At 39.8% G+C, this 27,603-nt stretch overlaps 1 protein-coding gene across 7 annotated transcripts in view; it reads left to right on the top strand.

Moving 5' to 3' along the window:
- Positions 1–19,505, top strand: part of LOC121270566 (heterogeneous nuclear ribonucleoprotein Q) — a 28,581-nt gene extending 9,076 nt beyond the window's left edge. The window contains exons 4-12 of one of the 7 annotated variants that reach the window (XM_041175982.1): positions 459–566; positions 1,631–1,744; positions 2,113–2,289; positions 2,373–2,508; positions 7,929–8,134; positions 10,505–10,654; positions 11,363–11,484; positions 14,152–14,515; positions 16,688–19,505. In XM_041175982.1, the coding sequence (XP_041031916.1) occupies positions 459–566; positions 1,631–1,744; positions 2,113–2,289; positions 2,373–2,508; positions 7,929–8,134; positions 10,505–10,654; positions 11,363–11,484; positions 14,152–14,515; positions 16,688–16,723 (1,413 nt within the window). In that variant the 3' untranslated portion in view covers positions 16,724–19,505. Of the gene's footprint in view, positions 1–458; positions 567–1,630; positions 1,745–2,112; positions 2,290–2,372; positions 2,509–7,928; positions 8,135–10,504; positions 10,655–11,362; positions 11,485–14,151; positions 15,412–16,684 lie in introns of those variants that run through there. The other 6 variants (XM_041175972.1, XM_041175966.1, XM_041175959.1 and 3 more) reach the window with 6 other exon arrangements.
- The last annotated feature ends 8,098 nt before the right edge of the window (positions 19,506–27,603 follow it).

The following is a 27,603-nucleotide window of genomic DNA, read 5'->3' as shown; positions in this document are numbered from 1 at the left end:
ATATTTCTTTGGCTAGAGTGACAAATTTGTTTTTTTAATGCTACTAGAGATGGGAATTTTGTTACACAAGTACTGTAGAGTTTGTACATGCAATATGTTTAATATCAAGATCAAACCGGTTGTACGTTACCCTTAGCCTTGAGGCTTAGTTACTGCACCAGTGAAACATTTTGTATATCTCATGTGAATTCTCTTTGTGATATATTAGTGATGGCTATTGATGATTTTTTTTGCTGTGATATAGTTTACAATTGTTAAATTTCATGTTCCATTGCTTGTTGAATCCTTTGTCGTGAGAGAAAACACTTTCCAATCCAGTGGAATTCAGTCCATTCCATGAATGCTTTTGTTAAGTGGTAGATCATGCATGTCAGGAACAGGGAGAAATAATTAGTTCCATTCAGACATGTTACTTTAAAGGCATTGATTTAATTTATTGATTTTTTTTTTCTGTATAGAATAAAAGTGCCTTTCTATGTGGAGTAATGAAGACTTACAGACAGAGGGAAAAGCAAGGATCTAAAGTGACAGATGCTAATAAAGGCCCAGATGAGACAAAAATTAAGGTGCAGTGCTTACATTAATGTAATAGGCCTTGTTTGTTTTACATTTGTAGCAAATATTTCGCCCTAAAGCTACTGCAAACTTATTTTACCTGCATGCTTAGAAAAAGCTGATTCTAGTTGCCACATAGATTCATAGGTACTGACGGTTATTCACTAGCCAGAGTTGACCTTTTGAAACTCAGCTAGCTTAATCCATGTGAAGTTTGCAGTAGAGATGCTAGATAGCAATTGGGAAAGGATTTTCCCTTTCTTGGCCTAGGAGTGCTAAGGGACATTGTAATACTAAAGCTGATGCCCTAGATCATGGATTGGCAATCTTAATAATGAGACACATTTTGAAAAATGTAGTCAAAAACACTATCTTAAGAACCACAATGCTGTTACTCAAATGCCAACGATATTGAAAACCAGGGCAAACAACATTAAGGTTTTTATAAAAAACTATTAATTTAAGTTTTCGCAAGTGAAATGTTAATAAAGTTTTTTTTAAAAAACAAAGCAAGTCATTTGATTGATCAAGTGCATTTTGATGACAATCAAGGTCAGGAGCTGCATGTAAGTCCTTATTAGCTGCAGGTTGCAGGCCTCTGTCCTTGGAGAGATGGCAAATTAAGCGAAGACCCTCCTTTTTGGCTCAGGGTCATACTGCTTGGTGGATCTGTGGCAAATATTTCTCAGAGGTCATTTAAATTGCTTTGCACTGGTAAATATTTCTAATTTTAACCCAAGGCTCCCAATGTCCAAGTGGACTAGATTGGAAATAAGTTAGTGAGATTCAGGATGGGTGGTCTCTTTAAATGTAGTTGTCAATTGTTTTCCTAAGACTTCTAAAACATTGACATTATAGCATCATAGAATGATTACAGTGCAAAAGGAGGTCATTTACCCTTCAAATCCATGCTGATATTCTGCAAGAGTAAGTGTTTTCCTGCACCTTCCCCATTGCTCGAATGTTTTTTCCCTTCAGGTGTTTACTCAACTCTCGTTCGAAAACCACAGCTGCTTTTTCTAATTAAATTGTAATTGCTAATTTCAGATGGTTAAACTTGCTTCTGTTTCGTTAGGCCCTCTTAGAAAGAACAGGATATACACTTGATGTCACTACAGGGCAAAGGAAGTATGGTGGCCCTCCTCCACTTACGATACATTCAGGTCCTCAACCTAACATTGGTACTGAGGTGAGTAAAGGTGGTTATCGATTGATGAATGTTGCATGGTTCTTGAACTCAAAAACATTAGTAGCAATATATTTAAAAGAACAGCATATCATGGGGTGAGTTTCTTGCATTAGGATAGCCAGGTGAGAGCATTTACAATGCTGTTGAACTCAATTTTGGGGATGTTATGAGATTTGAACTCTGAGAATTGATGATTGTGGCCGCTTTTAAAATTTGATGTCTGCTTAATCAGACATTTAAAATGTTAACCTACAACAGAGCATGCTGTTGGTCAATATGAAAAAAAAATCATTTTTGATCAGCTTTCTTTAATCAATAGAAGCCAAGCCTTCTGAATATCTTTTTTAACATCAGTTCAATTTTGTCAGATATTTGTAGGCAAAATACCAAGGGATCTCTTTGAAGATGAACTTGTCCCTTTGTTTGAAAAAGCTGGGCCAATATGGGATTTGCGTCTGATGATGGATCCACTGACTGGCTTAAATCGAGGGTATGCTTTTGTCACCTTTTGCTCCAAAGAAGCAGCACAGGAAGCAGTCAAATTGGTAAGGTTCTGTGATGTGTATGCACAGTATATCTATTCCCTTAATTAGGATTCATAAACTAACTCTGTTATCGATTTTGTCAGTGTGATAACCATGAAATTCGGCCTGGCAAACACATTGGTGTTTGCATTTCTGTGGCGAATAACAGACTTTTCGTTGGATCCATTCCAAAAAGCAAGACAAAGGAACAGATTATGGAAGAATTTGGTAAAGTTACAGGTAAAGTTGCATCACTTCCCTCATCGCGTTATCACAATTGATGCACACTGCCTATTTGACAGCCACATGAATAGGAACAAAAACAATGTAGCTATCACTGCTTTACAGCATAATCTAGCAGACAGCTAGTCCAAACCTCAGATCAATGGGATAAATTTGACATTGGTTCTACTGTTGAAAATTACAGCTTGTTTCCAAAATCTTCAATTTACATTGCTGACTGAAGTCTGGTTGCACTGTGGCAAAATGTGTTCTTGTCGCTACCTTTGATAATTACCTACTTTTAGGTTATAGCTAAAGGTATGCTGTGACTTTAATGAAATTCTGAATAAAACCTAGATTGTATAGGTTTGGGTTTGACTGTTTTCCTCAACAGTGTAGCTGATGTTTCACTACTTTGTTCCAGGAAGATGGTAATTCCTGTAATAAGTTGATTTGGGCTTGCAATAAATTACTGTATAAATGGAGACAGAATTAGTAGCCTCATTATGCAAGGAGAGCTCACAGTCATGAACTTGGTGAGGGAATTTGCTTATTCTTGTCTCTTCCCACCCTGTGGTGCAATATGACTCCCTTTGGTACGAAGATCCTGTGAGCTTGATTTGCAAACCTTAGTGGTAAATGTCGTCTGGCTATTTGTGGAGTCAGAGGTTCATGGTCCCTATTGATCCAGACCTTGTCTATGTGCAGCTGGAAAGCTGAACTCAATATTTACTAAAACAGCAGTTAAATCATATGCAAAGCATGTACAAGGCTTGATTTGGCTATACTTGAGGTTATATTCTGTCTCCTTTTGGTTCCTACATGTGACTAGGATTGTCCAGGCCCTAGGGAAGATAAGGGAAGGTTGATGTATGTTGGGGGACAGATTTGAGGAACAGAGAAACACAAGTATTTGAATGATATTAGATTTTGCAATTGAAATGGTTGTTTGAGATGATCAGGGAAGGGAGAGCTTGAGGGACTTGTAAAAAATGCAGGTAAGGAATTGAGTTAAATGTTAGGAAGTGGCACAGGTTACTGAATTATGTAGTGAGTATTGGATGCTTTGCAGCCCTAAAAGGGAGCTGGACATATCCCTGAGATAGAAGGATCTTATCACATTAGAGGGTAAGATGTAGGTTGGCTGTCTGACATTATGGTATTCATGGGTTACTGCGGTATCCTATATAAGAATATAAAATTTGGGAATAGGACGTTCATCCCCTATTGCCTACTCTGCTAGCCAGTCAGATCATGGTTGATCGAAACTTGGCCTAAACTCCACTCTCATGCCTGTTCCCCCTACTCCTTTACTCATATTTCAAAAATAATTGAATAAATTCAATTTCTCAGCCTTTAAACTTCTCAGGGGTAGAGCATTCCAAAGATTCACAACCCTCTAGAAATTCCTCATGCCCATCTCAAATGGGTGAACCCTTATTCTGAAGCTGTGCCCCTGCCAAAGTTCTGGACTCCTTTGTGGCAGGGAGACATTCTATCTCAGAATATTGTATGTTTCAGTAAGATCACCATTTTTATTCCATTGAGTGTAGGCCCAACCTGCTCAGCCTTTCCTCATCCCAGGAATCAAACTTCTCGACCTTCTCTAAACTGCCTCTAATGCAAGTATATCGTTCAGGTTTTAGCACACTCAGCTCTTGCCTGAGTCACAGGACTCTGGGTTCATGCCCAACCTAAGGACTTGAACATGAAAATCTATGCTTGCTAAGAGTGCTGCATTGTCAGAGGTCCTGTCTTTCAGATAAGATGTCAGGCTGCTTGGCTCGAAGAGTAGTGGGGAAGTTACTCCTACACTGGCTGATATTTATCCCTCCAGAAAAAAAATTATCTGGTCATTATCACATTGTGTGGGAGTTTGGTGTGTGCCAAATTGGCTGTTGCTTTTTCTCCATTACAGCGGACTCAATTCGTTGTCAAGTGTTTTAGATGTCCTGTGGCTGTGAAAAGCATTATATAAATACAAGTTTTCATGATAAGAAGTAAAAACTGTACACACTACTCTAGATGTAGTCTCAACAGTGCCCTCTACTGTTATAGTTTCCTACTTTCGTGCACAATTGTTCCATTTGTCTTCCTAATTGCTGTACTTGTATGCTAACTTTTTTTGGTTTCACATGCAAGGAAATCCAAACCCTTCTGTAATGTGTGTCATTTTGAGATTCTAAATGGTCGAAGCCCCAAAACTGAGCTCTGAGGCAGCGCCCCTCTTTCCCCCCACCCCGTCCAAGCCATGGTTAGTTTGGCAAATAAATGACCCATTTATCCTGATTCTGTTTTGTTAGTCAGCCAGTCCTCTATCCGTGCCTCCCAACATCATGAGCTGCTGTCTTGTGCAATAACTTTTTTATGTTGTACCTTACTGAATATCTTCTGGAAATCCAAATACATTATATCTACTGGCTCATTGTTACTCACCCTGCTTGTTACATGCTCCAAGATCTCTAATAAATTTATCAAACATGGTTTCCCTTTTAAACAATCAAGCAGAGTCAATATATATTTATGGTTTTCTGAATATCCTGCTGCTACTTCCTTAATAATGGATTCCAACATCTTCCCAATGATAGGCTAATTGGCCTATAGTTTTGCGCTTTTTTTTGAATAGTTTAAAGCCCCTGTTATTCAATTCACCAGGACACTGGGACCCAGTGTGGTTCATGTGAAGCACATCCCAGTAGAACCCATCCCTCTTTTGCCAGTATTGGTGCCAGTATCCCATGAATTGAAACCCATTTCTTCCAAAACAATCTGAGCAACCCATTCAATTCTGATTTTATTGACCCTACGCCTATTTGCATGTGACTCAGGATAATCTCCTGGTTACTACTTTGTGGTTGTGCCTTTAAATTTAGTACCTAGCAACTCCCACGAGGTGGTATAGGAGGTATTTACTGGCATCCATTAAGGATTGGTTAGTGGGCAGAACACAGGAATAAACAGGTCATTCTCAAGTTGGCAGGCTGTGACTAGTGGGTTACTGCTGGGATCAGTACTTGGGTCACAGCTGTTCACAATATATATCAATGATTTGGGAGATCAAATGTATTATTTCCAAGTTTGCAGATGACACAAAGCTAGGTGGGAATATATGTCATGCGAAAGATGTAAAGTGGCTTCAAGGGGATACGGACAGACTCTAGAGAGTGGGCAAGAACATGGCAGATGGAGAATAATGTGGAAAAATGTGAGGTTATCCATCTTGTAGGAGGAACAGATGATAAGAGATTAGAAAGTGTAGATGTACAAATGGACTTGGGTGGCCTCATCAATAAGTCATCTGAAACCTAATATGCAGGTGCAGCAGGCAATTGGGAAGACTAATGAATGGTATGTTAGCCTTTATTGCAAAAGGATTTGAGTACAGGAGCAGCAAAGTTTTCAATTGTATAGAACCTTGGTTAGACCACACCTCAAGTACTGTGTGCAGCTTTGTTCTCCTTAGCTGAGGAAGGATATTATTGTCACAGGGAGTGAGACGAAGGTCCACCAGACTTGTTCCTGAGATGATAGGACTGTCCTATGAAGAGAGATTGGGGAAAATGGGCCTGTATTCTCTGGAGTTTCGAAGAACGAGAGGTGATCTAATTGAAACCGACAAAATGCTTCAAGGGATAGACAGGTAGATGTAGGTAAGATGTTTCCCTGGTTGAGGAGTATAGAACTGGGGGGACAATTTCAAAATAAAGGGAAAGCCACTTAGGACCGAGATGAGAATATTTTTTACTCTGAGGGTTGTGAATCTGGAATTCTCTACTCCAGAGGGCTGTGGAAGCTCAGTCATTGAATATGTTTAAAGCAGAAACTAAGATTTCTAAATGTCAATAACAAAGGGATATGGCAATAGAATGGAAAAATGGCATTGAAGTAGGTGATCAGCCATGATCGTTTTGAATGGCAGAGCAGGCTAATTGAGCTGAATGGCCTACTCCTTTGTTCCCACTCCCTTAGCAGAACCTCTTAACTACACTGTCCGCTACCAGTACTACACTCCTTTTTACTCTGCCCACTTAAAGGCCCCCTGTACCACAGTGCTCAGTGGTACAGTCAGTTTGCACATCCTTCCTGCAGTTTTTGCCCTTATCCACACTGGTTGCAAAAACCTCATAGCAGTTGGGCAAGTGTAGGTCTGAGGCTCCTCCTGTGCTACTTTCTGAATTCCCATATCTGCCTCACCCATACACTGCTATCCACGAACATGGACCAAATCTGATGGTTTTCACCTAAGATATATGTTTGTTGTATTGAGCAGTGTCCAGGTAACTTTCTCCCTCCCAAATGCATCAGTGTCCGAAGCTCAGACTCCAGCTATCAACTCTATGCCAAAGTTCCTGGAGCTGCAGGCGCTTGCTTGCTGTGGATCACATTGATGTTTGTGCTTGTTGTGGATCATGTTGGCATCCACCAGCTGCAACATCTCACCTACTCTGCCATCTCTGATTTTTATTTAACTAATTAGGTTTTCAAGTCCTGAAATATTAGCTTTTAACCTAGGTAGTAACCTTTTTAATTTAATTACATGTAGTTATAAGCTTTAGGTCTAGCTGTAGCTTAGTGCATAGTCCTAATTTAACCCTATTTATTTCTGTTTTTTACATATCAAACAGCAGCACCTTTCCCCACACCAGTGAATTCCCACACTCATCAAATTTCCCTGCACACTCATCAAATCTGCACCCAGGTGAAGTTGCTGTGTGCTGTTTTACTTGGCCAGATTGAAATTTTTAAATTTCTGGCTCTTGGTTTAAACCAGTTGCTGAATTTGGCCTTTTGATTTTATTATATTATCTCGAGGTATTTTCGAAGTATTTCTACTCCTTCCCTGCCCCCTTCCAAGTAACTCTCCCAATTTCTCTTGTGATGGGGATGGATGACTGTGCTAGGTGGTCATTTTTTACTCTCTTCATAGGAAAATCCCACCCATGTTTTCCTCCAAGCACAGGGATGCCAGTAGTAGAACCAGTCCTCCCGTGGTTGATGCCATTTACAAACTGCCCTCAAGTCGCAGCCTACATAAATTGCAGTGTAACCAGAATCCTGGCACCTACATTCCCTTCTACATCTCCATTTCCAGCATTTACTTTTCTGACTTTTGGAGAAGTTGATAGCAACTTTGAGGCATTGTGAAGATTGCTTACTGGTGCTTGCTTTCTCTTTTAAGATCTACTAATGATGTTGTACCATAGATTTTTGAGAGAAACCTATTCTCGATTGCTTTTCTCTTTACCACTAGTTCTTAAACCAGAGCGAAATATCATCCAGGTAGAGCATGCCAAAAGCCCAGGAAAATCCACAGTTGTGCTATATTACTTAGATGATATTGCTCCAGTGGTCTGTCAGTTTGGCCCCAGTAGAGAAGGAAGCCAGTAGAGGTTTTTTAAGTGGTTGTTGCATCCTAACTTGTTAATTTATTTTGGCAGAGGGACTCACAGATGTGATCCTTTACCACCAACCAGATGACAAAAAAAAGAATAGAGGATTCTGTTTCTTGGAGTTTGAAGATCATAAATCTGCTGCCCAGGCCAGGCGCAGGCTTATGAGTGGAAAAGTGAAGGTTTGGGGCAATGTCGTAACAGTGGAATGGGCAGATCCTATAGAGGATCCAGATCCGGAGGTCATGTCAAAGGTATTAATCCTTGAACATTATTTTAAATGTGTGATAGGTATGTTACAAATTGTTGGGCCAATGAAAATAATGAGCTTTTTCATTCCGGCTACAATGTCGCTGGGTCAAAACTCTGGAACTCCCTAACAGCACTGTGGGTGTACTTACACGTGGATTGTGGCGGTTCAGGAAGGCAGCTCACTGCCACCTTCTTGAGTACAATTAGGGGCGGGCAACAAAAACTCTGGCCGATTTATCAGCACCCAAATCACAGAATTTTTAAAATTCAGTGAGTGCTGCCAGCATCTCTTAACAGCGGTCACCTGGAATCCTGGTTATGTATTCTGTTCCTTGGCCTAGGGTGTTCTCAACATCCTAGGGGCCTCAACATTGATCAGAAACACAACTTGGCTTGCTGTACAAATGTTGTGGCTATTGTAGCAGGTCAGAGACTGATTATTCTGCAGCCAATGGTCTTGCTCTGATTCCCCAAAGGCCCCACCACCTTCAGGGCACATCAAGAGCGTGGCAGAATACTTTCCACTTGTCTGGCTGGATGCTGCTCCAACAACAGTTGAGAACCAGTGGATATGTATTTGGATTTTCAGAAAGCTTTTGATAAATTTCCACATGAGGTTAGTATGCAAAATTAAAGCACATGGGATTAGGATAATGTGTTGACGTGAATTGAGAATTGGTTAAGACAGGAAATGGAGTGTGAACATACGAATTAGGAGGAGGAATAGGCTATTTGTTCCCTCGAGCCTGCTCCACCACTAAATAATGGCTGATCATAATGTAATGTCAACCGCACGTTCCTGCCTACCCCGATAACCTTTATAGTAGGAATAAGTGGGTCTTTTTTGGTGTGGCAGGTGGTGACTCGTGGGGTGCTGCAGGGACCAGTGCTTGGGCCCCAGCTATTCACAATATATATCAATAATTTTGATGAGAGAACCAAATGTAATATTTCTGACTACACGAAACTTGGTGGGAATGAGTGATGTGGAGGATGTTGAGAGGCTTGATGGCAATTTAGATCGGTTGAGTGAGTGGGCAAATAATGGCAGATGCAATATAATGTGGATAAGTGTGAAGTTATCCACTTTGTTAGGAAAAACAGAATAGCAGAGTATTACTTAAATGGTGATAGATTGGGAAACGTTGATGTACAAAGGGACCTGGGTGTCCTTGTACACCAGTCACTGAAAGCAAGCAGTTAAGAAGGTAAATGGTATTGTTGGCCTTCATTGCGAGAGAACTTGAGTACAGGGAGCAAGGATGTTTTACTGCAGCTGTACAGGTGTTGGTGAGACCACACCTGGAACATTGTGCAGTTTTGGTCTCCTTACCTAAGAAAGGTTATACTTGCCATAGAGGGAGTGCAGCAAAGATTCACCAGGCTGATTCCTGGGATGGTGGGATTGTGAGGAGAGAGATTGGGTCAACTAGGCCCTATTCTCTGGAGTTTAGAAGAATGAGAGGAGATCTCATTGAAACGTATAAAATTCTGACAGCCGGACAGACTGGATGCAGGAATGATGTTTCCTCTGGCTGGGAGGGTTTGGAACAAGGGGCCACGGTGTCAGGATATGGGGTAGATCATTTTAGGACTGAAATGAAGAGAAGCCTCTTCACTCAGGGTGATGAACCTATAGAATTCTCTACCGCAGAGGACTGTGGAGGCCAAGTCACTGAATGTATTTAAGAAGGAAATAGATTTCTAGACTCCCTAAAAGCATCAAGATATGTGGAAAAGATATATATGGCATTGAGATAGAGGATCCATTGAATGGTGGAGCAGGCTCAAAGGGCTGAATGACAGCCACCTATTTTACATGTTTCTATGTAAGCTGTTTGTTCATCCAGGACAAGGCAGCCCTACCCCATACTGTGATATTTACTAAAGGATGGTTGAAACAATTTGTTTGTTTGGAAGGACTGCCCAGACTTCCTCTACCTAACAGGACATGGGCCACTGATCCATGGGTTACCATCATCACCTGCATGTTTCCCTCCAAATTGCACACCATCCTGACTTGAGATATGTATCACTGTTCCTCCTCCATCACTGGGTCAAAATCCTGCAACCCCTTACATAACAGTATTGTGAAAGTAACTTCACCATATGGACCACAACATTTCAAGGACAGCCAAGGCTGGGTAGTACATGCTTGCTCTTGGTGGCCATATCCTGGAGTGAATAATTTTTAAAATTTTTGCACCTGCAAAGCTGCCAGAATTGAACATGGAACTTGACTTATCCTATGACATAATTCCACGCTGAGCTGTGGACAGTAATTTCTAATTGCTTTAATACTGAGGCTGATATTTAGAAATGGTTGCCATTAATTGGGTATAACACTTCAAAATATTTGCTCATTGTTGCAGGTGAAGGTGCTGTTTGTTCGTAACCTGGCCAGTACAGTAACTGAAGAATTACTAGAAAAGACCTTTAGCCAATTTGGCAAGCTGGAGCGGGTGAAGAAGCTGAAAGATTATGCTTTCATTCACTTTGATGAACGAGATGGTGCAGTAAAGGTAAAGGCTGTTGAAGCATTCTGTTTTGAAGTTTAGAAACGGGATATAATATATATGCAACTTCATGTGAATAGCAGGTTTTCTATTAGGTACTCTGCTGTGATCTGTGTAAATTCTTTTACAGCATTTTTCGGCTGATTAAGAAAGTGATGGGTAATTGCTGAATTCACTGTCAGCTTCTGTTACATGTAATGATGTACTCTTAGGATAAATGGAATCGCTTTTCATAACTCGATGTTTCTCTGAGGTGCATGCTGTTGGCTAGTTATGAAGACAATCAAATAAGAAAGATTTGCCAATGCAGCTCTCCATATTTTCAATTCATGTTCCCAGATTTATTAATTAGTTTGCCGTGGCTACTGTGTAAGCAATTTGGTTAAATCCATCATGCACCTATCTTTAGACACTGCTATAGACTTAATTTTATAGGAAAATTTTAAGACTTGTGCCCTAAGTGATCCTTTAACAATCAAATCTGCTTAGCTTCAGGGTAGTTGTTGGATGTTCCATCATTTGCCTATTTGATTATAACTCTTTTGGCTTATCTATTAAAAAGCTTCTGTTGAAATTCAGTCTAACTGGTGGTAGAACAATCTTCTCATGAAATACTGTTGCACCCTGGAGAAGTTGGACTTTCTAACTGACTTATATCTTTTAACATATTGTTTTACACAGCAATCGTTACTTATCAACTTTTTTATTTCGCAGGCTATGGATGAAATGAATGGGAAATATTTAGAAGGTGAAAATATTGAAATTGTTCTTGCTAAGCCACCAGACAAGAAGAAAAAGGAACGACAGGCTCAGAGGCAAGCTGCTAGATCTCAGCCGTGAGTATATCTGACATTTCAGCTATCTGTAGTTTAAACCATATTTGCAACCTGGCAATAAGATGTAACTAGCAACCCGTTCAAAAGAAATTGTTCAATTAAAAATTGTGCTTTGTGCACATGGAATCTGGGCTAAACTGCAGTTGGGTGGGAATCTAGTTACTGATCATACTGTCACATCAGACATAGGACAGGTGGTGTATCAGAAGCTGTGTTTTTTAATGACAGTCATTGCACTTGCTTCTATTAGGCCTTAACCAGCGTTATCTACTTACCTCAGTCATGTTGCAAGCATGCCACTCCTTTTTATCTGAATCTGCACTTCTGCTGCTGAGCTTTGAAATTGGAAATGAATTGTTCGTACTTGTAATAATGCACAGACGGCAGATGGCACTGCTTTGTTTAACTGCAGCAGAGATTTCAACTTTATAGTTAGTGCAAAAGCCAATTATGTATCACCATGTCTACCAACTTATTAACATGGATAGAGGATTAGTTAGCTAACAGGAAATGGACATATGTTGGTCATTTTTGGATTGGCTGGATGTAACGTGGAGTGCCAGGGATGAGTGTTAGGGCCTGACCTATTTACAATCTATAGCAATGACTTGGATGAAGGGACCAAATGTAGAGTTGCTAAATTTGCTGATTACACATAGATAGGAAAGTAAAGATGTGACGAGGACACAGAGTCTGCAAAGGATTATGGATAGGTTGAGTGGGCAAAAATTGGGTAGGTGGAGTATAATTTTGGAAACTGTGAACTTGTTCACTATGGCAGAAAGTAAAGTAAAGCAGCATATTATTTAAATGGAGAGAGATTGCAGAACTGAGGTACAAAGGGATCGGAGTGTCTTGGTACATGAATCACAAAGATAGTAAGCAGTTACAGCAAGTGATTAGGAGGACAAATGGAATGTTTATTGCATGGAGAATGGAATATTAAAAATAGGGACTTTTTGCTGCAGTTGGTGAGAGCACATCTGGAGTACTGTGTACACTTTTGGTCTCCTTAAAGGATGTAATTGCATTAGCAACTTAGAAGGTTCATTTGACTGATTCCTGGAATGAGGGGGCTATCTTATGAGGAAAGATTGGACAGGCTGGGCCTGTGTCTATCGGAGTTTAGAATAATGAGATGTGACCTGATAGAAACAAGATCCTGAGGGGAGTTGACAGGGTAGATGTTGAGAGGGTGTTTCCTTTTCTGGGAGAGACCAGATCTAGGACGCGGTTTTAAAAATAAGGGGTCTCTAGTTTAAGATGAAAATGATGGGAATTTTTTTCTGGGGGTCATGAATCAGTGGAACTCATTCCCCCAGAGCAGTAGAGGCAGGGTCATTGAATGTTTTTAAGGCAGAAGTAGATTCTTAACTAACAAGAGAGTCAGTAGGCAAGAAAGTGTCATTGAGGCCACTGTCAGATCAGCCATGACATTAATTAATGGAGCAGGCTCAAGGGGCCCGATGGTCTACTGCTTCTAAATTGCATGTTCATAGGTGTACATTGAAACAGCTTCCTTTTGAACCCTTTATTTTTCATCCTGACTTAGTTTAACTAGCCTAGGTAACTTTTTAAAAGACGAGGTAATTACAATAAGGTACGTTTAAGGTGTCCAGTACAGTTAGCATCAATTCAACAGGTAGAATAGTCAGGTGTTGAATTGTGATTCCTCATCCATCTGCATAAGAGCAGACCTTACTACGCCAGTGCAACACTTGTCTAGTTCCCACACCAGATCCAGTGACCTCCTAGATTGCTGTTAGACCATTCAGCTCTTCAAGCCTGTCGTGCCATTTGTTAGGTCATGTCTCAACCATTTTTCAACTGTTTTATCCACATTTCTTCCATGACCTTGCACATCTTTATTGAATATACAAAATTGATGGTCAGGAAAATACCAGCTGGCGCATCATGACTACACACTTCCCCATACAATTTTGTAATTTCTTGGAGAATGGGGAAAAAAGTAACATTCTGGCAAATATGCTGTACTGCCTCCCAAGGCTTAACTGAGATACTGTTCTCAATGGGAATATGGTACCCAAGTGCGGTTTCTGCTAGGCTCCAAATGTGACTTAGGCATCACACTCTATCCTGTTGAGATAGAGACCAGCATTACATTAAGTTCTTGGTTTTTTATGTACAGTGAACTAACTTTGTTTTTTTTGCATATGCATTGCTCTTCCACATCTCTTGGTCTCTCCCATTAAGAAAATGTTGTTTAATTGAGCCCCATTTTTCATAGTTTTGCTCATTCGCTCAGTTTGCCTTGTCTCTCTGTAACTTCCTACTCCTGTGAAGCAGGGCATCCTGCATAATTTGATTCTCTCAATGGCACGTCTATTTTTTTTACAGTTCTTGGATTTCAAAAGTTGCTCCAGATACGTTTTAAGTGGAAAAGTTGGCACTTCTCCTGTTTCTCATGCGTTTATTAAAGTAGGGCATGGAGAGACAGTCATTCCTCAAAGACCGAGCACAAAAAAGTGATTCAAATCATCTGACTCAAAAATTTCAGTTCTTACCAATTTGCTTGACTTTGATTTATTTTGAAAAGCGATACATACACTCCTGGTGGTTTTAATTAGCAAAAAAAATTTGCTTTACATTGTAACTGAATTGATTAACTTATATTTTTGACGGTTCAAAATATCTTTTTAATTCCAGGTATGAGGATTATTATTACTACCCTCCTCCCCGCATGCCGCCTCCAACACGAGGCAGAGGACGTGGAGCCAGAGGAGGTTACAGCTATCCTTTAGATTATTATAGTTATGAAGATTATGATTATTATGGCTATGATTACCATGATTATCGTGGAGGATATGAAGACCCGTACTATGGCTATGATGATTATCAGACAGCTACTAGAGGAAGAGGTGGCAGAAGTGGAAGAGGTACCCCTCTTGCCAGAGGTCGTGGAGTTTCCCAACCACGTGGAAGATCTGGATTCACACCGCGTGGTCAAATGGCAGGGAGAGGTGCTCGTGGTGCAAGAGGGGGTCCCCAGGCGCAGCAAAGAGGCCGCGGGGTACGTGGTGTGAGGGGTGGCCGCGGTGGAAATGTAGGAGGCAAACGAAAAGCTGATGGGTACAACCAGCCAGATTCGAAGCGGCGCCAGACCAATAATCAGAACTGGGGCTCCCAACCTATTGCTCAGCAACCGCTCCAAGGTGGTGATTATTCTGGTAACTATGGTTACAAATCTGAGAACAACCAGGAGTTTTATCAGGATACTTATGGGCAACAGTGGAAATAGACCAATAGGGGTTCAGTAAAATATGACTGATAGGTTGTCCGAACTGACTTCGAAATGCAGATTGACCTTTAATCTGATTGGCTGCCGCTTGCTAATTGGTGACATCTGGCAAGAATCCCTATTTGCAGATGTGTATATATATTTTTACAAAAAAAATCACTTGGACTTTACTGCATAATCTGCAATGCTTCCACTTGACTGTGGGAAAAGGCTTTCTTTTGTTTTTGCAATTCGGCTATTTGGATAAAGGCATTCCATCTAGTTTAGCAGAGGATGGACATAATTCATCATGATTTTGCCAAAAAAAAGTTTTTAGAAATCTGGCTCACTACTAAACATAATCTAATATTTGGCTTTCATGTATGTACATTACTGGTAGTTCTGTTTCCGTGGCTTTTAAAAGTTAAATGCGTAATTTACAAAATTAGCTTGTTGCTTTTTTCCTGAATTTCTTGTATTGAAGTAACTGACAAAGCTGTATGTTACTAACTTGCATTACCAGGAGTAGGCAAGTTGACCTAAATAAATTTGTTTGTTGTTGACTGATATTTCAAATTACTACCAGTTATTTGGTTTGGCTATTCCAGAAGTGACACTGTCAAGTTCATTCTTGTATTCGCTATCTTCTGTCAATGTCTATTTCAATAAAATTTCAAAATTCTACCAAACCACATGAATTTTAACAAAATTCCATTTTGTTGCATAAATTTTCCTTTTGACAAATTTTTTCCAACCTTACAAAAACTCATCCAAATTCTCCAAAGAATTTATAATGAAAACCTTGGTCAGAGTGATTGAATTACTGAAAGAAAAACTAGGAATGTGTTCATGTCTGCACAACTTAGTTAATTATATGGATTGCTTATGATATTTAAAGTTGAGAACATTAGCTCTTTAAAAAAAAATGCATGTGATATTTTCCAAAGGCAGTGTCTTTATTCTGTAAAGTTTCCAATTTCCTTGCAGTGTAGCTCAGAATGATTAACAATGACGTGTAAATCAATGGCTCAATATTTGAATTTTAGTTACTTCTGTCTCACTTGCTTCATTGCTGTTCTGGGTCCTTTAACGTGAATCTAATATGCACTGCTCTTTTGTGCCATGAAAGTACTCTGGGGATGACACCAAGTATTGTCTTTAGAGTTAAATAAACATGTTCCTTGTGGTTTGTTATTACCTGCAACAAGAATTAGTACCATTTCACTGATTACTTTTCCAGTGAAATTAAATGTTTCTTCATAAGGATGTATCTATGAAGAAACTGCTCTAAAATGCATTTCTAAAGCTCAAATCACAAATTAACTGCTCATAGTTTTCACTAAGTGCTCAGTTTGTTTTTTTTAATCGCCAGAGATGCTTAATATTTACATAATGAAATAATTTTAAAATTTGTTTAACTGAGCTGCTCAAATGTGTTGTCACTATAAATTATCATTTTGATTCTAAATTCTTTGAAAAAATAGGAGTGTACCATTTCTTAGATCAATACTAAATGAAGTTCTGCAATCTTGATGAATTTTACACAATTTCTGCACTTTGGAATCGCTTCAAATAGAGCTCTGCTTAATTGTTTTTGTTACTTTAAACTAACATTGAATAAAGTGTTGTGGATCTTCTGCTTGGTGTATGTGCATTGCTGTAAGTGAATTCTATTGAAAAGTGAACACTGATTTCTTAAAAGGTGTTTCCTTAAATTGGAACCCAATTAAGTTAAATGATACACTCCTTAGTTTTAAGCTGCGCTCACTTAAAAGTGAAATGATTGCTTGATTTGCCATATTAAATTTTGATCCTGAAATACAGGAATATTGAAGCATTAATTTTTGCATTAATGGGAACAAGTGTGTTTTAAAAGCAGTGCCTTGTATTAACATCTTTTTTTTCTAAAACTGGTTTAGTTTTGGATCCTAATTTAATGGCTTCCTTTTGTTGCCTGGCTAGCAGGAAAACGAGGTCGAGGCCGGTCCTGACCTGTTTTGATGACGACTGACTTGCTATGTGGAGGTTACACTTGAAGCTGCTAATGGAGATGATGGTAAGATTCCAGACCATGACGCCAAATGGAGACCAGGAACAGCCAAGGAAATGAAGAGCTTCAGATTTAAACATATATGGACTATAATTTTTAAATTTTGTATAACAAATGTAACTTTTTGTAATGTACAGAGGTAGTGGTGGGTGATGACCTTGAAGTTTATCTAGAGATTTCATAATGTTCAGAAGATTCATTCAATGCCAGGCCGCTCAGAAGACTTAAAACTGTGCACAATCACATTCAAGTTCAACTGATTGATATAGTACTATTGTTATTGCTCATCACTACCTCACACAACAGTTCTGTAAGTCATTATTCCTGAAGAAGAGAACTGCTTGCAGATGGAAGTGTAATCGCCAAAATTTCAGGTAGTCGAGCATTCCAGAAAATGGTTCTTTTCTGAACCCATTTTTTTTTTTTAAAAAGGGTTGGTTAACTACCTCAGTCGCCGAGGATTAAACTACCCTATGTGTACTGTAAATAGAGAACTGTAAGACAAGAGCAAAGCTTGTTTTGTTGTATTTGCCCACAAAGGAGATCTATTGTATTTTATTGCTAGTCTGGGTTTTCTTTCATTCAGCCCCTCAAATTAGTTCTGGCTAAAGTGGGGTGTATAAAGTTATAGTGTGGCTCTATAATTTTTACAAATGACCAGAAACAAGTCTTGCTTTTGTCTCTATTAAACTGAAATTGCTGTCCTGCTTTTTCAGATATTATAGTTAGCTTTAGGTTGTATGATAGTTGAAGGAGATGTTACTTTTGTAAGTACCAAAATGTTGAAAATTGAAATTTCAATTTGACTGCAAACCATACATTCTGAAATAAAGTACAATATCCCTTTTGATGGTTTTGTATAGGTTATCTACCAATGTATAAAACTGCACATATCTTTGTGTTCTAATGAAGTTGATATAAATCACGTTCTCAATCCAGTTTGTTTGGATTTGATGTAAGCTCTGAACTAAGCACACTTTGTTCAGAAGTTGCCCTGCTGACTCAGCGGCAAATTTCTGCCTTTGTAAATGTCTTTCAGAATGTCCAATCTTTTTTACCTAGAAATTTTTCAATTCATATTCCTTGGTTCCTGTATAATGCCACCATGTTGGTATCAACAACAAGCATAAACTTTTGCTGTTTATTTTCAATGACCAGGTGCAAACTACAATTGAAGTTGAAAACTGCCATGTGAGTTAGAATGTTTTACAAGTGCTGGAAGCTTACCTAGGGTTAAATTGAGGTGTTTGCTTTCAGCGTATTAGGACGTTCAACAACTTGAAAGACTTAAGGGTATTGCAATATAATGCTTTAGAATATGCTTGATGTTTTTCTCCTAACCTCAAGTAGCAAGCTTCTGGGATAAATTTATTAACAGTTCATAATTCCCATAGTACATTTGTAAATAATTTCCTTAACTCATTTGCTTTTAATAAACTTGTAAAAGATTGTACCATAGGATGTTTTAGATTGAACAGCTGGGTTAACACCATGCAAATGTTATGGTATTTGGGTGAGCAATGGGTAAAGTCAGGATTAAAACAATGGTTATGGTTCTGAACACCTAAGGAGTACTCCAGCTTTGTGGTTCATGTTATGAATTCTGAATTGACTGCTTAACAGTTGATACTACTTTAAATATTTCTCACTATAGATTGTACCAACAGTTTACCCACTGAGTAGCTGAACCACATAAAAGGCTCCAGCTTAATCAGTGTTCTGTTCTAAACCAGCTGATTTCATTTGGGGATACAGTTGTCCTCGTTATGCCCCTGGGTTAGGGAAAGTCAACGCTACTGTTGTCACTCCAGCATTCTCCGCTATAAGTGCACAAAATTCCCACAGTTAAATAGCATGACAACATGAACCTTAGTGATGAATGCTGACACGTGATTGAGATGATAGAGGCTGCATAGTTGCACACCAAAGGGTTGACACCTTGCAGATTTTTAAAATAAAATCCTTATTGCTGAAATAACTAATTATTGAGGCATCAGATTTTAATGTGAAAGTAGGCTGTATTTGACATTGGTCCTACCATGTCTGTAAGGATCAGTCTTTTGTATTGTTGCATTTTATCCAGAGCAGTACTCTTGACGGTATTCCATTCTGTTTCAAATTCAAATGCTGTATTCCTTGTTAAGTTGTTGCTATAATCATGTTACACTGTCACAGTGCATAAACAATGGACACTAGGTTTAATGCCAGCGTCATTGTTTTTACTGTGCACCTGAGGAATGCAAGGGTGTCAGTATCTGCATGATCTCTTGAACATGCTTTAAACTTGAATGTGGATCAGGCCAAAGTAGATGAGTAGGGGTCAGGAAAATTGAACAAAAATCTAGGTAAAAATTGAGCAATAGAAGGCTCAGATATGTGAAAGTTTCTTTTTAAAATTCAAATCTCTTCTGTTAAAAAGGGATATTGTAGTTTTTTTTCTTCCCACATAGATGAAAGGTTAAAATCTGGATGCGACTCAATAAAACTTAAGAAAAAGTTGCTTGGTTTTCTGTATAGTCTGATTTCATTTTAAAACTACCTGATCAATCATTGCTTTTATCCACCCATGGAAACTGGAGATGTTACTTGTCCTTTAAGGACCTTACTGCTAAACACAGTAAGATTTCATTGGCATTGACCATCATTGTTTCATTCCTGCAGATAAACATTGTTTTATACTGTAAGCTGGAGGTGAGTGTAACTTATTTTTGTAATAAAGATTTTGATTTTTAACTGTGTCTTTTCAAATGGAGATTTTCTTTTGGTCATGGTTGCAGCATCTGAAGATGTACAATGTCTTGAAAGTCAAACCAATTTTACTACTTGTTCGTAAAGCTTCAGCAAAACAGGTCCTCTAACGCAATGCAGTAGTAAAAAGATAATGTTGGTTTTCTCGGATATTGTCCTTTCTGATTTAGAAAGTTATTTTCAAATGCAAGAAAAGATTGCATATTCTTTGCAGACCTGATAGCTCTTTTTCTTACCAGAAGTTGCCAGTAACTGGATTCTGAAGTGACCATTATCTTTTCGATCCTTGACAGTTCAGCTGTGTAGCTGTGGGTATTGTAGTTGTCAGCTGTTCTTGCTACATGTCCAGTGCAATCACCAGTAATTATCAGATTTTTACTTTTTTTTCTCCCTGAATTGGAGGTGCTGTAGTTACCACCTTTTCCATTCCACGAGAGATCAGCGAGCTCGCCTCAGACTAGGATTAAACTTGAAGGTTTACCTTTATGGTTTACCTCATTGGATCAGTTAATTGCTATGCTGGAATTTTCTTAATCTATCTGGGACTAAGGCCTCTGGTAACATACCATGCCTGGCATTGACTTTCCTGTGTTGATTGCTGGTGAGAGGCTGGATAACTAACATCACCAAATTCTATGAGCACATTCAACACTTGCCAGACCAAACTTGTGTGCATTTGCATCCTGACCAAGAGCAGGGCTTGTCTTTTTTATATCTTGATATCTCCACCCTTCCCAGAACCATTGTCCAAAAATATTGGACTACTCCAGTTGCTGCAATGCAGAAGATTGACCATGGATGGCGGTGGTGTAGGGTGGATGGGCAAGTATACTGGATTTCCTGTTTCTGGGCAGCATTGGTTTCTTACTGAGCAGAAGTTCCATAGGTTTCAACTGATATCCTGTACCTTGCCCAAATGTAGAAGCTGGAAGTGTTTTTACTAACTGAAGTACTTCCACTAATGTAATACACTACTGCAGTATTCAATTCTTGAGTGGCATAATTTTTTTCACAATTATACACTGCATTGCTAATCTTGTTTCCTCTATGAAAAGTACAATTGAGCAACAAGTTTAAAAAAGATTTTCATACAAGATTTAGCCAATACAGCATTCAGTGCTCCAAAGTATGTAGTTTCTATGTATTATGCCATACATGATCTGATAAGTCATTAACCAAAAATGTTAACTGTCCTCTCGCAATAGATGCTGCCTGACCACCTGAGTATTTCCAGTATTTTATCTTTATTATCCATGACATTGGTAGGAGTGACCACTGTACAGCCCTTGTGGAGATGAAGTCCAGTGTTCATACAAGTTGTGGCACTACCACTGTGCTAAATAGAATAGATTTAAGAACAGATCTGGCAGTACAAGACTGGACATGCATGAGCTGCTTTAGCTCAGCAGCATCAGGATTATAACTTTTATTCTTTCATGGGATGTGGGTGTCACTGCCTAGGCTAGCATTTATTACCCATCCCTAAATGTCCTCAACAAGGTAGCAGTGAGCTGCTGCTGAAGTCCATGTGGTGTAGGTGCACCTACAGTACTGTTAGGGAGTTCCAGGATTTTGACCCAGTGACTGAAGGAACAGCAATATTGTTCTAAGTTAGGATGGTGTGTGACTTGGAGGGGAACTTGCAGGTGATGGTGTTCCCATATGTCTGCTGTTCTTGTCCTATGTGATAGAGGTAGTGGGTTTGGAAGGTGCAAGCTCTAAGCCTTGGTGAGTGCATCTTGTAGATGGTACAATACTGCTGCCACTGTTGGTGGTTTAGGGAGTGGATGTTGGAGGTGGTGGATAGGGTGGCAATCAAGTGGCTTGCTTTGTCCTGGATGGTGTTGAGCTTCTTGAAAGATGTTGGTGCTGCACTCATCCAGGCAAGTGGAGAGTATTCCATTGCAATCCTGACTGGTAGATGGTGGACAGGCTTTGGGGTGTGGGGGGGTGGGGGGGGGGGGGGGCGGTCATGAGGTGAGTTACTGTCTGCAGAGTTCCAGCTTCTGAAACCTCAACCAGAATATTTATAAGGCTGCTCCAGTTCAGTTTCTGCTTATGGTAACCCCTCCACATGTTGATAGTGGGGGATTCAACGATGGTAATGTCAGGGGGAGATGATTAGATTCTCTTGGAGGTGGTCATTGTATGGCATGAATCTTTCTTACCACTTGTCAGCCCAAGTCTGAATGTTGTCCAGATGTTGCAGCATATTGGAAAGGGCTGCTTCAGCTTCTGGGAGTCATGAATGGTGCTGAACATTGTGCAATTGTCAGTGAACATCCCCATTTCTGACCTTACAATGAAGGGAAGATCATAGATGAAGCAACTGCAGATGGTTGGGCCTGGGACACCTAATCTGAGGAACTCCTGCAGGGCATCAGCACGATCGAGCATAATCTAACCTGGCTCAGCATATCCCTCACTCTACCAGTACCATCAAGCCAGGGGACCAAATCTGGTTCAATAAGAAATGCAGAAGACCATGTCAGGAGCAGCATCAGGCATATCTAAATATCAGGTGCCAACCTGACAAAGGTTAAGGCTACACAGATGTTGAAAAGCAGAAGCAGTAATTGTTGGACAGCTAAGCAATCCCATGGCCAGATAAGATCAAAGCTCTGCAATTTACTACACCCAGTCGTGAATGGTGTTTAAACAATTAACTGGAATAGGAGGCTCCTTGATGCTTATGGAGCTCAGCTGAGCGTTAAAGACCCAGAAGTGCCAAGTGGATGATTTATTTCAGTCTCCTGAGATTCTCAGCATTACAGACATTTTCAATGTTGAATTCAGCCAATTTAATTCATTCCATGTGATACCAAGAAACAATTTAGGGCATTGGATTCAATGAAGGCTAATAGCCCCAACAACATCCTGGCTGTAATGCTGAAGATTTATGCCCCAGAACTAGCCAACCATTTTTAATATACCTACAACACTGGCATCTACCTGATAATGTAGAAAATTTCCCAGGTATATCCTTCCACAAACCCCATCAGTCTACTCTCAATCATCAGCAAAGCTGGCTTCTGGCTTCAGGTTTGTTAAGTTGCACATTATAGAAGTCATAGGAAATGCATGACATATAGAAAAGTAATAGAAAATGACAAACATGACAGTACCAGTTGACAAAGAGCTATCTAAACTAGCTCCACCTTCCTCCGTGTTTCTGCAGGTCATGGCTCTTCAAGCAGACATCCAAGCACTTTCAAAATACGGCAAGAGTTTTTGCCTCAACCATCCTTTGAGGCAGAGAGTTCCAGGTACCAACAATCCTCTGGGTGAAAAATGTTCCTCAGTTCCCCTCTAGTCCTTCTTCCAGTTACATCAAATCTTTGTTCTCTGATCTTTGATCCCTCTGCCAAGGAAAATATCGAGGCCCCTTAATTTTACACACCTCAATTAAGTCACTTCTCAGTCCCCTCCACTCCAAAGAAAACTACTCCAGTCTATTCAGTCTTTTCTCATAGCTAACAGTTTTCAGTTCTGGCAACATCCTTGTAAATCTTCTCTGCATCCTCTTCAGTGCAAAGGCATCTTTCCTGTAAAAGGTGATGACTAGAACTAGATGCAGTACTTGAGCTCTAATTTAACTGGTGCTGTAGACAGTTTCAGCATAATCTCCCTGATCTCATCCTATGCCTTGGCTAATAATGGAAAGCATACCATGTGCCTTCTTAACCACCTTATCGATCTATGAACATACATACCAAGGTCCCTCTGTTCCTCCATATTACTCATTATTATCCCATTATTGTATCTTCCCTTGCCTTGTTAAACCTTCCGAAATGCATTGGTTCAAACTTCTCTGGATTGAGCTCCATCTTCCATTTTTCTGCCCAACTGACCAGAGCATCTATATCTTCCCACAGTCGAAAGCTTTCATCCTCACCTAAATCATTCAGGTAAACGACAAAAAGGCAATGGATGACTGGTGGCAGAATTAAAAATGAAGAATTTAACTCAGTTGAACTGAGAAAGCAAAAATTGATCAAGTTGTCAGAAAAAATGCTCTTGTGAGAATAGAGTTGAGAATCAACAGCAAGGATAAAGGAACTGATGTCATGCAGTTTGGTATAATTAAGGAAAGGGAGGAACACAGTTTGTGCCTATTGCTTCCTGAAGAGTAAAAATGTTTTACATTATTTTGAGTAACAGATCAGAGGCTTCTTTAGTTAAATAGCGAACTTTATTTACAGAGCTGTTGGATTAGCTGTCTGCTTCTAGCCAGGCTACAATACACTCCCCAAGGCTAGGAAAACGCCATCCACTTATGAGATTCCCTGTGCTTGGTGTTGATTGGCTGTTCTGACCACATGACCCTTACTCAGGCTGGCCTTAAAGCAACAATCAGTACAAAATCTGGGACAAATTATGGTATGGTCTTGCTGCAATTGGCCAGTCTATTTGAAGTGGTGAACTATTGTTGCTCATGTGGGTCAATTGTCTTACCAGGTATTCATTCTTCATCAATAAATGAAATGGTGAGGGAGGGAGAAAATAGTTGGCACATTTCTTCTTGATTAAATACGTGCAACTATAAACATGTTTAATCTGAAAGTTGATAGAACACTTGATAATGAAACTAATGCATCATCACATCATTCAGATTTGTTTTTGCAACTTCTCATTCATCCTTGAAGTAGTAATGCCATCTTAAATTGTATTTTATAAATTGCTTCTGTGTTGCTGGATAGTATATGTTGGTAGAGCACAAATTGCATGTCTAAAATAGTCTATTAGTTATAATGTAAAAAATTATCTATACTCTTCCAGCAATCTATTGTTGATGTGTCCTTGCTGGTATGGTATCACCAACTTGCTACATATAGATAATGTACAATGATTCAGAAAAAGTATTTTTATGATGTACAATTATCTGACTAAAACTACATCAACCCAGAGTTTTTGCTAAATTCCAGTAAGAGCAGATCACAGAGGAGGTCTTAAAGATGTACTTGAAATGTACTTAAATACCAAATTTTAAATACACAACTTTTCTGATTCTAGATGTGTAATAATCACATTACTGGACCTGAATGAGTTGAAAATTGGCTAACATTAGAAAATATTACCAGGGAATGGACAGATGAAGAAGAGCATCTGGGAGTTATCGAAGGCATCAATTTCACTGGATTCTAAATAGTTTACAACACTGTGCATGAAGCTGAAATAATTCAAAATTCATTCAAACACAGGAACCTGTTCTTTGCAGACAGAAGGAACATGTCCACACATTATACCTTTTTCAACTAAACAAAAGCTTAGGGAACGGTCATTACCCAGGGCAATGCCTTGATCAGTCAGAGTCGACTTGCCCGGTTTGAATTTGTATTCTCCATGGCAATGCCTCTACCAGTCAGAGTCCACTTATGAACTAATCAGCACTCTCATGCAGTATAAACTGTTGTTCCCTCGTTACTGTTGGTAATTTCTTGTGAGCTATCATGATGGGCGCAAGACAAAAAACTTCAACAGCATGTCTCTTTTTTTCAGCAGTATTCAAGTCCTGTGCTATCAAACAGCTATTTAATTCAGAATTAGGAACATCAGGTTTTCTATCTGAGACTATGCCTTCAAAGTCACTCTTTTTTGTAGAATAATTACAGCACAAGGGAAGCCAATCAGCCTACTGACCCTGGGCCAGCTCTCTACAAGAGAGCTCGCCCTGGATTATTTTTTCCTTTAGGTGCTTATCCAATTCTTTTTTGAAAGCCACAATCCAGCGTGCCTCCAACATCCTTTCAAGCAATGCATTCCCGATCCTAAATACTCGTGATGTAAAAAATTGTTTTGCCAGTCACCTTAAATCTGTAAATCTGGCTGTTGATCCTTCCATCAATCGAAACAGTTTATCCAGTTGGCCTAGACTACTCATGACTTTGAACACCACTCAATCTTCTCTTGACTAAGGAGAACAACACAGCTTCTCCAATCTATCCACATAACTAAACTCCCTCATCCCTGGAACCACACTCATAATTTTTTTCTGCAATCTCCCTAAAGCCTTCAAGTTCTTGCTAACATCTGATACCAGGAATTGGATACAATGCACAATGCAATGCATAGGTTCTCGTTGAGGCCAAACCAGTGTTTTATAAAGGTTCATTATAACCTCCTTGCTTTTGGATTTTATGTTTCTATTTATAAAGCCTAGGATTCTATATGGCTTTTTAACCATTTATGCAACCTACCCTGCCACCCTCAGTGATCTGTGCACATATGCCAACTTTAGAATTCTACCCTTTATTTTATATTGCCTCTTCTTGTTCTTCCTACCAAAACATATCACTTCACACTTCTCAAATTTCATCTGCCATGAGTCCACCCTTTCCGCCAGCCTATGCATGTCCTCTTGAAGCCTGTCACTATCCTCCTCTTAGTTCACAACAGCCCATAACTTCTGAGCTATGGTGCATCATAACTTAGGAGTACCCCAAAGATGCGCTGGGGAGCCCCCAGCTCTGGAAGTCCCCAGGTAAGAATTGCATGGCAAAGGCCTGGGATGTTCAAAATTCAATTGGCCTGAATTGCCCTGAAATCTGAACGTACAATATAAATTGCAAACTTCGGATATTTCTGACTGTCCCCGCGATCCCCAATGGACCTCCCCATGGGACCCTTGCCCGACCACCTGACCACTCCCCAACCACCCAACCCCCCTCAATTGACTACCTGACTCCCCAACCACCTGACCCCCCACCCCGCCACTGACAACCTAACCCCTCGCCAGCGAACCCCCCAATCAACTGATCCCCAGCACTTGACCCTTCCCCAAACACCCACTCCCCTCTTGAAGCCTGACACCTCCATTGACCACCTGACACCCAGAACCCCATCCCCCCTCCACACATCCAACTGACCCTCCTTAACCCACTACCCCTCGGCCTGGGGAAACGAGCTGCACTACACAGCTCTCGTCCAGCTTGAGTTGGAAGGTCAGGCGAGAAAAGAGTGGCTGGATTTCCAGGTAACAAACTAAGTGTAGAGTGGCGATCTGATTCTGACTGCCACTCCATGGAAGTTATTATTTCTATATTTTGTATAATCTACAAATCTTGAAATTGTGTCCTGTACACCCAAGTCTAGGTGATTAATATAGATAAAGAAAAAGAAAGACAGTGGTCCTCATACTGATCCCTGGGGAACCCCACTGTATACCTTTCTCCAATGAAAAACAACCACTCACCATTTGTCTGTTTCCTGTCACCCATCCATGCTGCCACTGTCCCAGTTATTCCACAGCCTTCAACTTTGCTAACAAACTGGTACTTTATCAAACATTTTTTTGTAATCCATATACACCATATCAAGCATTTTAACCTCATCAACCCTCCCTCTTATCTCTTCAAAACACGTAATCAAGCTAGATAAACGTGATTTGCTTTTTACAAATCTGTGCTGTCTTTTCTTAGTTAATCTGCATTTGTCTAGGTGACTGTTAATTTTGTCCCAGATTATTGTTTCTAAAAGCTTTCCCTCAATCGTGGTTAAACTGACTGGCCTGTAGACTATGGGTTTATCCTTGCATTTTTTTATGAGCAAGGGTGCAAAATTTACAATTCTCCTGTCCTCTGTATCTAAAGATTCTGGCCAGTACCTCCACAATTCTCACCCTTCCCTCAAAATCCTATCCAGTCGTAGTGACTTATCAATGTGTAGTATAGCCAGCCTTTCCATTACCTCTGCTTTACCAATTTTTAGCCCATCTAGTATCTCAACTATCTCCTCTTTCACTATGACTATTTATACCCCTAAAATTGTTTCTGCAGTAAGTTGTTACTCTGGTTGCTTGTGTATCTTTGAGGTCTTATTGGCTAGTCTCCTTCCTAGCTCTCTAAAATCTACCAGAAGGACTGTATCCCTCTTTCTATTTATGCCATTGGCACTGATGTGGACCAGAATGCCTGGCTGTTCATCCTTCCCCCTCAGAGTGCACTATAGCTACTCAGTGGCATTCTTGACCTTGGCACCAGTGAGCTGATATATGATCCTACAATTACATATGCAGAAAGACCTGTTTCCCTAACTGTAAAATCCCTATTACTGTACTATTGTTTTCCCAATCTTTCTTCTGCCC

This window comes from Carcharodon carcharias, chromosome 2 (genome assembly GCF_017639515.1).
Source record: "Carcharodon carcharias isolate sCarCar2 chromosome 2, sCarCar2.pri, whole genome shotgun sequence".
Lineage (NCBI taxonomy): Eukaryota > Metazoa > Chordata > Chondrichthyes > Lamniformes > Lamnidae > Carcharodon > Carcharodon carcharias.
The sequence above is the reverse complement of the archived record's forward strand: the minus strand, read 5'-3'. Positions and strand labels throughout refer to the sequence as shown.